At 35.9% G+C, this 12,704-nt stretch overlaps 1 protein-coding gene across 1 annotated transcript; it reads right to left on the minus strand.

Annotated features, from left to right (window-relative positions):
* Window positions 1-244: 244 nt before the first annotated feature.
* On the minus strand, window positions 245-5,773 carry LOC131640391 (uncharacterized). Its single transcript, XM_058910788.1, has one exon. It carries the CDS (start codon window positions 5,771-5,773, stop codon window positions 245-247), a length of 5,529 nt encoding a protein of 1,842 aa, XP_058766771.1.
* Window positions 5,774-12,704: the final 6,931 nt, after the last annotated feature.

Here is a 12,704-nt window from a genome sequence, read left to right on the forward strand (position 1 = left end):
TTTTCTTCAATAAACTACATATTTTGTAGCCCAATGTTAGGTTACACTAAGCTACCATAGATCTAAATTGCATAAGAAGATAAAAGCATAAAGAAATAACTTTTCAGATTTTTCATTCCTTATCAACAAGATGGAACATACAATATATAGTTAGGGTTTGAGCTAACATTGGGCCATGGGCCAGCTAAACAAAATAAAAGACTTAGAATAGAAATAATAATAATACTAAGCAACACCTCCATAATTAGTAATAAAAATCTTTAAGTAAAATAGAAGGCTTTTTCTCTCTAATGGGCCTGTCCCTAACAATACTCATTGGGTCCAAAAGAACCTTGTCCTCAAGGTTCATAGATGGAGAAGTTGGCCCACAGGAAACCGAATTTGGGCCGGGTCGTGTGGAAAAGGGTGTGGGAGATAAATTAGGGTTGGGGGCCGATGGAAATAAAGGATTTTGAATGGACGGTGGGGAATTTGAGTGAGGTGGTTTCGGTGAGGTGGGGAGACACGTGTTGTGTGGGGATGTGGGATAAGTGGGGGTAGTTGGGAAAGTATGGTTTACAGCTGGTTGTGTGTTTGAATTATTAAAAGCAAGTGGCAAAGTGCAGTCACGTGAACCGAAAGCGTGTTGGGGAAGGGAAAAGTCTTCTGGAGCGTGGGGCCCTGGGACACGTGTTGGAAGATGGTGGGTAGCAGGTGCGGCTACAGCTGTATTGGCTTTGGGACTCACAATCTTGGAACTCCCTTTAGCACGTGAAGGAACTATACGTTGGGGAAAGTTAAGAGTAGTACCACACTCTTCAATTACTCCCACAGATTCACTCTTTGTCCCTTCATTCTTTGAACACTTCAACTCTTTCTCTACTTGTTTCACGTCTCCCTTCTCTGAATATTTCCTCTCTTTCTCAGCTTGTTTTTGCTCTCCCTTCTCAGAACCCTTATTCTTACCTTTGTCTTGGATATCAGTTACTGCCGAAGGCAATAGCATGCGAGTATCATCCATGGAGGGGGGTTGAGAATCGTCCACCAGCGAGTTATCGAAGCTTAAAGCGGCGTCTCCGGGAAGAGGTCGAAATCCTTCAGACGCGGTGTTGCTAAAATACGGCCTCAAGAGGGAAACATGGACAACTGGGTGTACCTTTGATGATGAAGGCAGGTCTAATAGGTAAGCTACTTCGCCGACCCTTTGGATAACTTTGTATGGACCAAAGAATCGTTTTGATAACTTTTGAGAAGTTCTCCTACTAACCGTTTGTTGTCTGTAGGGTTGAAGTTTCAACAGAACCAAGTCACCTGTTTGGAAGGTGAAATCTCTCCGTTTATTGTTTGCTTGCTTTTCCATTTGGATTTGACTCTTCTTTAAGTTGGCTTTTAATTTTGTCAAAATGTTATTACGTTCTTGCAGAGAATCTCGAAGGGCATCGTCCTCCACTGAGTCGCATACATAGTCAGGGATCTTGGGTGGGTCTCTTCCATATAAGGCTTTAAATGGCGTCATGTTGATTGCTGTATGGAAGGATGTGTTGAACCAGTATTCAGCAAGATGAAGAAACTTAAACCATTTGCGAGGTTGATCGCTGGTAAAACACCGAAGGTAAGTCCCCACAGATCTATTCACAACTTCTGTTTGACCATCCGTTTCAGGATGATAAGCTGTGCTAAATTTCAGGGTTGTTCCTTGTATTTTAAAGAACTCCTTCCAAAAGTGGCTCAGGAACAAGGGATCGCGATCCGAAACGATTGATTTAGGGGTTCCATGAAGGCGTGCTACTTCGACAGAGAAACGGATGGCAAGATCTTTGGCTGTGAACTTGGAAGGCAGCGCAAGGAAATGAGCAAATTTGGTTAAACGATCACAAATAACCCAGATAGTTGTGTAACCAAAGGAGTTAGGTAAGCCTGTTATAAAATCCATTGTGATCTCCTCCCAAACTTGATTAGGTATCGGAAGTGGTTGTAGCAGGCCCTTCTTTTTCTGAGTTTCATACTTGTTATGCTGACAAACACTACAATATTTGACCAGGTTTTTTACTGCTATTACCATGCCTGGCCACAAAAAGGAAGTCGATACTCGCGCCAAAGTCGCCTTTACACCAGAATGCCCCGCAGTGGGTGTGTTGTGATATTCTTTCAAGATGCTAAGGCGGAGCTGATTAATGTCAGGTATGAACAGTCGATCCTTGTAGTAGAGTAAGCCTTTAGAAAACCTGTATGGTGTGTTAAGATCATTTTTACAAGTATTCTCTGATACTAAAATTTGCCCTGCTCTGTCTGTTGCATAAAACTCTCGAAGCGTGTCTAGGAGATTCGGAATAGGGGAAGAGAAGGCCAGCAGCAAGGAATCTTCAGAATGAAATTTTCTACTCAACGCATCAGCAACCAGATTCGATTTCCCAGGTTTGTAAAATATCTCGAAATTAAATCCCTGTAGTTTTGAAGCCCATTTCTGTTGTTCCGGTGTTTGTATTCTCTGTAGCAATAGGTTTCTCAAACTTTTCTGATCTGTGTAAATGTGGAATCTCTGTCCGATAAGATATTGACGCCATTTCTTTACTGCTTCTGTTACAGCGAACATTTCGCGAATATAAACCGAGGAAGCTTGCATGCGGGGACACATTTTTTTGCTGAAGTAGGCAATAGGATGACCATCCTGGGACAGAACTGCGCCAATAGCTACCCCTGAAGCATCAGTCTCGACGATGAATTTCTTTGTAAAATCTGGTAAAGCCAGGACCGGCATGTCGGTCATTTTTGTTTTGAGTTCTGTAAAGGCTTCGGCCGCCTCTGTACTCCATGTAAATTTACTGGAACGTAGTAAATCGGTGAGGGGAGCGGCGAGAGTGGCGTAATGCTTGACAAATCGACGATAAAAACCGGTGAGGCCCAAAAACCCGCGGAGAGACGTGAGAGAACAAGGTGTGGGCCAGTCCAACATGGCTTGCACTTTTTCTGGATCTGGAGCAACACCTCCAACAGAAATAACATGACCTAAGTATTGAACTTGACTAACAGCAAAAACACACTTGGATAGCTTAACCACAAATGCATTAGATTCCAAAAGAGTAAAAATAACCTGCAAGTGAGTTAGATGATCACAGAAATTATCACTGTAAATGAGTATGTCATCAAAAAAAACTAAAACGAATTTGCGTAAGTAGGGTCTTAGTAAATCATTCATGGCTGATTGAAAGGTGGAAGGGGCGTTAGTTAACCCGAAAGGCATTACGAGAAATTCGTAGTGCCCATCAAAAGTCCGAAAAGCCGTCTTATGCGTGTCTTCCGATGCAACGCGGATCTGGTGGTAGCCGGAGCGTAAGTCTAACTTGGTAAAATATTTTGCATTGCCTAGTTCATCCAAAAGTTCATCGATGGTTGGGATTGGGAAACGATCTTTTATCGTTACAGCATTTAGTGCGCGGTAATCCACACAAAATCTCCATGTTCCATCCTTTTTCTTTACAAGTAGGACAGGAGATGAAAATGGGCTATGGCTGGGGGTGATGATTCCTTCTTTTAACATATCCTGTATGATTGTTGTCATGGCTGTTTTTTGTGAGTGGGGATAGCGGTAAGGTTTGACATTTATGGGGGGTGTATTGGGGAAAAGAGGGATATGATGGTCATGAGGTCTGGTTGGGGGTAGGCCTTCTGGACGTTGAAAAATTGTTTGGTATTTTTGGAGTAAGGATTTGATATTTGGGTGAAGGTCGGGTGGTATTGTAAACAATGGTTCTGGTTTGTCAAAGGTGGTTTTTGGTGGCTCGGTTGGTTGAAAGATCATAAGATGGAAAGAAGCTACTGAGTTAGTGTGGATGAGGTGTTTAAGTTGGTGAAAAGTGGTATGGGAAGGATGTATATTGGGATCACCTTTGAGTGTGATTTGGTTCGTTTGATGGGAAAAGGTGAGGGAAGGAATAGAGAAATCTGCTTGAATAGGTCCTAATGTTCGCAGCCATGCCATGCCTAAAACAACATCTGCCCCTTCGATTGGTAGTAAGTAAAAGGGTAATTTGAAAGTTTCATTCTGTAACATAATAGGAACATTATTACAAACCCCTTCACACTGTAAGTGCGAACCGTTACCCACCATAACTGAGAATTGAGTGATAGGTGTGGGTGTGAGGTTGAGATGGTGAGCTATGCGAGGTTGCATAATGTTATGAGTGCTGCCTGTATCCACAAGGACCATTACGGAAATACCACCAATTAAGCCTTTGAACTTAAGGGTTTGGGGAGCAAACTGGCCTGTTAAGGCTTGGGTAGACAGCTGAAAGTATGTGTCATTTAAGTCCTGTTCACGTTCTGGATCAGAATTAACTTCCTCAAGAGGGGTATCACAAACAGAGTCGTCCTCAGCCATTAGAATTAGAAATCTGCTACTTGAACATTTGTGGCCAACAAAAAACTTCTCGTCACAATTAAAACATAGGCCTTGGGCCCTACGTTCCTGAATTTGGGCTTGAGTTAGCTTTTTGATGGGTAGTTTTGTTGGGTTTGGGACTGTTTGTGGGCGGAAGGGAGGTGCTTGTGTTGGGACAGAATTGAAAGGTTTGGGATTTGGGTTAGCTGAAGGGGAAAAGGGTTTTGAGTATTGGGTTGAAAAGGGTTTTTGAAATTTTGGTTTGGAATCTTTCAATTTGGATTCAATTAGTTTGGCTAATCCAATAGCTTGGGAAATATTTGTAGGTTTATGAATTGCCATTTCGTTTTGAATCTCGCATGATAAACCGGAAATAAAACAATTGAGTATTGCATCCGGCGGTAAACCAATAACTTGGGTTCCTAATTTCTCAAATTTAGTTTGATACTCAACAACTGAACCCTCTTGTTTCAATTTAAATAATTCTGCTTGATGGTTGTCAAAAGAAGATGGACCAAAACGTAATTCTAAGGCTTTGACAAATGAAAACCAATCCGTTAATAAGTGACTTTGATGCATCCATTTAAACCACGACAACGCATCACCCTTCATATAAAATGAAATTAATGACAAACGATTTTCCGGAGGCATATTATAAAAGTTAAAGAATTGATCCGCTTGAAATAGCCAATCAAGGGGTGCTGAACCATCAAACATAGGTAGTTCAAGTTTGGGGGTTCTTAGAGTTGGTAATGGGGGAATGTGAGAAAGGTTAGATTGGGAAAATTGTGGTGGAATTTGGGAAAAGGGCAAGGTATAAGGTTGGCTGTAAGACAATACTGTTGGGATTGGTGGGTATGTTGGAAAAGGGTGGGGAAAGGTCGTATAATTGTTTCTCAAAGGTGTGGGTTGAGGAATTGTGGTAGAAAAGGTAGCAGAATGTCTCATAGGTGTGTTGGATGGGGAAAGGACATGGGAAAATGGGGCTGTAACCCTAGGAATAGAAGAAGGATTGAATACCGTACCTGAGGGGCTAGCTGTTCCATGAACAGTAGCGTGGGGGGAAACTGTTCCGTGAACAGTAACGGAGGGACGAACAGTGTCGTGAACAGTAGACGAGGCAGGTGCTGTGACATGAACAGTAGCAGAATCTGCTGTCAAGGCAGATTGGAGCTCCTTTTGTAAGGAAATCTTGGTAAGAATAGCCATGAGAGACTCATACCTAGAGTCTTCAACAGATTTGTCATTGTCTAACCGTGTTTGGAGGTTTGATAAATCTGAAGAGAGTTGAGCAAACCTTTCATCCATTTGCTCTTGAGTGTCATGCATTGCATTGTTGAGGTGGAGGGTAGAGATTTGGACAGCCTCTTCAATAAGTTCTTTGGGAGAAGGGTTAGGGGGTTTTGGTGGAGCCATGGGAGGGATGAGAGGCAAGAAATGAAAGCACCAATGTTAGGTTACACTAAGCTACCATAGATCTAAATTGCATAAGAAGATAAAAGCATAAAGAAATAACTTTTCAGATTTTTCATTCCTCATCAACAAGATGGAACATACAATATATAGTTAGGGTTTGAGCTAACATTGGGCCATGGGCCAGCTAAACAAAATAAAAGACTTAGAATAGAAATAATAATAATACTAAGCAACACCTCCATAATTAGTAATAAAAATCTTTAAGTAAAATAGAAGGCTTTTTCTCTCTAATGGGCCTGTCCCTAACACCCAACCTAACCTAAAACACATCAAACCCACAAGTGCCAACCAACTTCCAAATTTCTTCATGATCTGTATGTGTGTGAAACCTTCATCAGTCAGTAGCTTTATTGAGTGCGATCCAGAAATTATTTGCTCATATTCATGTGTCTTTCATCTCCACTTACCATGGTCTATATACATTTATACCTAAAAATATATTATCTATTAAATGTCCCAAGTATTTGACTCATGTTTCTCAAACTTATCCAACCATCATGTCACTTGTTTCTCAAAAATAAATTATGATAATCTTGACGATCTGAACTTCCTATTATATGGTTACACATTGAACAATTTTAATTAGTAACGCAATGAAAAGTTTATTTTATATTTTGTTATATATTCTTCATTATGCATTATCCTATCCAATTCTCACAAATGTTCTATGTATTGACAGAGAGCTAAAACTTAGGTTCTTGATTGAATGCTTAACTTTCCAAAACGTGTTACCTTCCAACTCAAGGTTTAACTACCATGTTCCACTGATGTCATTGTCAACAAAATTTCAACCTATTCCACTTTTTAAGTTGGAATGTAATCATTCGGATTCCACAATGGATAGATAATGCTAAAGAGAGTTGTATAATTTGTACAAATATACTCTCTTTAATCCTTCTTATAACAGATAATTATTTTTTAAACTAATTAATAATTAATGATCAATATATCTAATCTTATTTATATATATATATATATATATATATATATATATATATATATATATATATATATATATATATATATATATATATCCCTCTTCATATATATATATATATATATATATATATATATATATATGAAGAGGGATATATATATATATATATATATATATATATGAAGAGGGATATATATATATATATGAAGAGGGATATATATATATATATATATATATATATATATATATATATATATATATATATATATATATGAAGAGGGATATATATATATATATATATATATATATATATATATATATATATATATATATATATATATATGAAGAGGGATATATATATATATATATATATATATATATATATATATATATATATATATATATATATATATATATATATATATATATATATATATATATATATATATATATATATATATATGAGGGATCAAAATACACTTGAAGAATTACACCACGTGTTACACTCGCTCAATAACTACATTTCAAAGAAATGTTATTTAAAAAAATCAACCGTTGGATTGAAACATACTATCGTATAGATCATACATATAAAGCGAGGACGAACGCCGAAGCACTATAAATCTTGCGTCCTCTCTCTCTCTCTCTCTCGCATTTAATTTTCTAGAATGCTTTAGTTTTCAAATCTTAGTGTAGTTTATCATTTATTCAATTGGTAGTGATTTATTACATAAGGTTAGGTTTTGTTAGAATTGAAACTTAATTGAGTTTTAGTGGTGATTAAATTCAATAGAACTAGTGCGGTTAGAATCCGATCACAATCGAAATATCGTATAAGGTACATCTTGTGTAATATTCAATAATTTAACAACTCATTATTGAATAATATGTGAGTTGTGTGCATTGTGTATTTGTCTATGTAATCAAGATTCAATAAGAGTATAATTCTCACATTTTTCGCTATAAATCTTTCATGTGTAAATTTGAAAAACCTCTGATATTTTATTTTTGGAAAATCAGTCAAACTTTGTTTTTAGTTTATTCATCCCCTCTAGAATATTTTCCTTCTCCATATTTCCCCCCAACAATTGGCATCAAGAGTTGGTATTTTTATTAAGTCTAATTGACTTCAAAAGTTTTGAAAATATGACGGACAATGACGATCCAAAGAATGCGTATAATAGAGCGACGATTTTCAAAGGTGAAAATTATACTTATTAGAAAGCGATCATGTACGTATACTTACTATCGGTTGACAAAAATCTATGGTGTGTTGTCAACGAGGGACCATTTATTCCTGTGGGAAAAAATGACGTAGTCAAACACCCAAAAGATTGGTCTGATGATGAAACCAAAAAGGCTTCATATGATTTGAAAGAAAGGAACATACTTATCTCTGCTTTCAGTGCGAAAATGTTCTATGCAACTTCACATCATACAAGTGCCAAAGGTACGTGAGACGCTCTCCAAATTCTCAATGAGGGAATGGATGATGTCAAGGATGTTAAGATCAACATATTCACCGAGGAGTTTGATTAATTTCGTATAGAACCCGGAGAATCCATGAATTCCATGCAAATTAGATTCCTCTACTTAATCAACAAATTAAGCAACTTGGATAAAACATTTTAACAAAGATTATGCTAACAAAATATTAAGATCTATATGCTATGAGTGACAATCAAAGGTTACCGCTATAAAAGAATCTAATGATCTTGATACTTTATATATCACAAAGTTGTTTTGGAAGTTAGACGAGCATGAAAATAAACTAAAACGACTCGCGAATAGATAAGTAAAATAAAAAAAAGGAAAGAAGTGGAAAAGAGTCTTTCGTTGAAGGCTTCGTCATTCCAAGGGAAAAAGTCAAAGAAAGAAAGTGATAACTCTGACAAAGAAGCTCCTAAAAAAGAGGATATGGGTTTATTCGTCAAACACTACAATAGATACTTGAAAAGAAACAAGCTCAAGCATTCCGACAAAAGATTGATAAATTTCAGAAATACTCACCCACTCAAAAGAAAACATTAGAAAAAAAATGATGACCTTACATGTCATGAGTGTGGAAAATCGGGATATTTTAGAACGACTTGTCCAACTCTCATCAAACATCATAAAAAGAAAGATAATAATTTCTACAAGTGTACCTTAACTAACCTTAAATGATCCACTACTTAGGGATCTAAATTGCCTAATTAAATTGCCTAATTAATTGCATAGAACTAAGTGTTTAGCCACCAAGGGTTAAGATTCTTGGTTATGACATTGACGCTTAAGTCAAGTGCATTTCAATTTTTTAAATAAAATAGCATCCAAGAATCTAGTGACCGGTCTTTCTAAAATAAAATTTTTAAGGACAAACTATGTAATGCTTTCCAAATGCGAAAGCAAATGAGAGTGTTATTTAAATCGAAAAAGATTGTTTCAATATAAAACCTCTCGAGCTTCTCCATCTAGACTTGTTAGAAATTTATGAGGCAGTTATTACGGATTTGTGATTGTTGATGACTACTCTAGATTCACTTGGACGTTATTTTTGACCCATAAGGATGAAACTTTTGAAGCTTTTGTTAAGTTTTCTAAGCTTGTCCAAAATGTTCTTAGTTTGAAAATTATCACACTCCATAGTGATCATGATGGTGAATTTGTTAACCATCAATTTAAAACTTTTGCACCAAAAATGAAATTGCTCGTAACTTCTTATGTCTGAGAACTCCACAACAAAATTTTGTTGTTAAGCGTAAAAATTGTGTTTTAGAAGAATTGACTCGAACCCTGATAAGTACTTTTGATTTTAGGCATTTAGATTCTAAGGTGGCATTTATGTTCGTAAGATAAGCCTGGTTAAAAGCTTATTTTGGTTTGAGATCTTCCCGGTTCAAAATCTCAACTTGGTTTGTGGTTATCCTAATAAAAAAAACATCGGTTCAGTTTGTAAGCTCACTCCGGTAAAAAGCTTTCTTTGGTTCGAGATAAGTCTGGTTCAAAATATGAATAATTTGTGGTCAACCTAGTCAAAACCTCGGTTCGTTTTGTGAGTTCATCCTAGTTCAAAATCTCACATTGGTTCGAGATAAACTTGTGGAAAATCTTGGTGAATCTTGAGGCCAAATCGCTTCAAGTTATTGTTTGGGAAAAAGGCTAACCACTTCAATCCAGTATTCGATGATTGGTTGGAAGCTAGCCTGCAAATTTATTTTTCCTTGTATAATAGGGTTTGAGAGTTCAGCCTACTAACAGGTCTTAAGAATGATTGGATATTCTCAAGATCAAATGTTGAGGGAGAGGATTAGGTCACTTAATTGCAATTGAACCTCTATAATTTCTAGTATTGCTTATCTTACAATTAGTATGAGCATCAAAGTGGTCGAGGAGTAAATTAGCATAACCATCAGTTTAAAGTAAAGATGGAGAATTGTAAAAATATGCCTTAAAACTTCAAGCGATGAAGAGAAAGAAAAAATGTTTCAAGATTTCTAGAAAGCTGAACGCCAGAAAAGTTGAAAGATGGTGCCAGAGTTGTGGACCAGCGGCCAGACGGTGGAATTTGAAGGAGACGAAGAAGTTGATGTGGTCACGGTCTGACAGTCTATCGGAGTCTACGACGAATGACCGGTCTGGAAATCGACCAAGTCGACGACGAATAACAATAGTCTGATAGCCGATCTAAGTCAATAATGAGTGACGCGACGGTCTGTGTCGTGGTTGTTTGGAATGATGTGAGTTAGAAAAAGTCGTATTTAGATAGAGGCATTTAATCATATAATTATAGGGTACTGGATTCAAATTTGTCTAAAAAATATTGAAAAATTATTATTATTATTATTAGGGTTAAATATGTTTTTGGTCCCTATAAATAAACCAAAATCTGGTTTTAGTCCCTATAAAAAATTCCTTCAAAGAATGATCCTCCTAAAGTTTTCCGTCCACACTTTTAGTCCTTATCGTCTATTTGGTCTAACGGAAGCTGACGTGGCATGCCAATGTCACTCAAAGTCAACACTGCAAAAAAACATGTTAGATTGCGGGGGTTTCAAACCTCCCTAAATTTGAGTTTTTTTTTGCCATTGTTTATTTCCAATTTTTGCCATTATATATTAAAGTTGTGAATCATATGTTGCCATTATTCTTCATCTTTATCTAAGAGGTTCTCATCATCATATTCAAATGATCTCATTTTTCTACTTCTGTATCATATGAGAAGTGATTTATACATGGAGGAGACTGTTGTGGATGCACTCAACTTGTTCGATGAAATAACTCAACTAGAAGGGCACCTCTAAGAATGCATTTATTGATCAATAGGAGCCCTTTTCTGACCATTGAGTATGAAAGGCACCAACAGAAACAATATTTTTTTGGCTATTGCGTCTTTGAATGTTAACTATACTTTTGTTTCAGATAGTTTACTGATAAGTGTTGGTAAGGTTACTGATAAGTGAAATAATAGAGCTAGTGCCATATTAATAAACTAATTCAAGCTGTGCTGGTGTTGCTTCAGTAATTAATGAGTAGTGCATATGTAAACATTTGCTGAATTGTTACTAACTTTTATATAAACTTTAGTTGCTTACAAACAGCAAAGTTGTTTAAAATTACATTTTTCTAGGATACATTAGCTAATTCTTTATTAAGAATATTTGTTGACTAAATTAAATTTCAAGGGAAAATATTTTAGAATGGGTTCTAGAAGTGGTTAGAAAATATTTAGAGTTTTCTTAATTATTAAGTTTAAAATGTTTTGCTTAATAGCTAAGTATCATAGGATCCAGCTAGTGCCACCACCATTTATTTTTTCTAACCGCCTATAGGTTTGTTTAGTGTCCAAGACTACTTACTTACTTGTTAAGAAGAGAGAGCCTATAAAAGGCAAATGTACATGCAGCAAATATTATCAATTCTAAAATATATGAAGTGAGTGTTAAAGTAAATTTACTTCCTCTTCTGTGTTGTTTTAGTTTGTATGTTTTCAAGTCCCATTTTTCTATCAATATTGATTTTCATAGCTAATTTTTTGTGCAAAGATTACTAAATTTTTTGGAATTGGCAGGTACCTTGGCCTCTTGACTTGTCTGTACTGTTCTTTATTTTTTCTTAGCATTTTAGTTATATTCTTTCGTTTATATGTATTCACATGTATAATGGTTAGTGGAGCAGAAACTTTTTCATTTTGTGGATGTTTTTCATCAATATGTAATGAACCGAGTATGTACATTGCTTTAAGATAAGTACAAAAAATAATTCCCCAATAGAAGATATACTAGCAAAGCACAATTCGAGGGGCATGGTTAATAAATATTGAAATAATTATCCATCATAAAATGCAAATAATATAGTAGGGACAAATATTACTAATACTAACCCTTTTTGCTAGATTTTGGAGGGAGAAGAGGAGAATATAAATATACTCACATTAGTCATACACTAGTACTTATATGGTTCTACATCTTATTTCACCATGACACCAAGATAACTATACTCACTCTTCAAGTTGTGCTGGATGATGCAGAAGAGAAGCAAATCAGCACTTCTGCAATAAAAAATTTGTTAGATGATTAGAAAAATGTGAACCATTTGAATACAACTTTAATTGGTAGTAACAATGGCGAAAAAATATTCAAATTTATGGAGGTTTGAAACCCCCGCAATCTAACATGTTATTTTTGCAGTGTTGACTATGAGTGATGTGGCATGCAACGTGGCGTGCCACGTCAGCTTCCGTTAGACCAAATAGACGGCAAGGACTAAAAATATGGACGGAAAACTTTATGAGGACCATTCTTTAGATGAATTTTTTATAGGGACTAAAATCATATTTTGGTTTATTTATAGGGACCACTAACATATTTAACCCTTATTATTATTATTATAATAATAATAATAATAATAATAATAATAATAATAATAATAATTATTATTATTATTATTAATATT

The sequence above is a fragment of the Vicia villosa genome, unplaced genomic scaffold (assembly GCF_029867415.1).
Source record: "Vicia villosa cultivar HV-30 ecotype Madison, WI unplaced genomic scaffold, Vvil1.0 ctg.003089F_1_1, whole genome shotgun sequence".
NCBI classification, from domain to species: Eukaryota; Viridiplantae; Streptophyta; class Magnoliopsida; order Fabales; family Fabaceae; genus Vicia; species Vicia villosa.

Coding starts and splice junctions, on each gene's coding strand:
- LOC131640391 (XM_058910788.1), bottom strand. CDS start 5,773: ATGGCTCCACCAAAACCCCCTAACCCTTCTCCCAAAGAACTTATTGAA.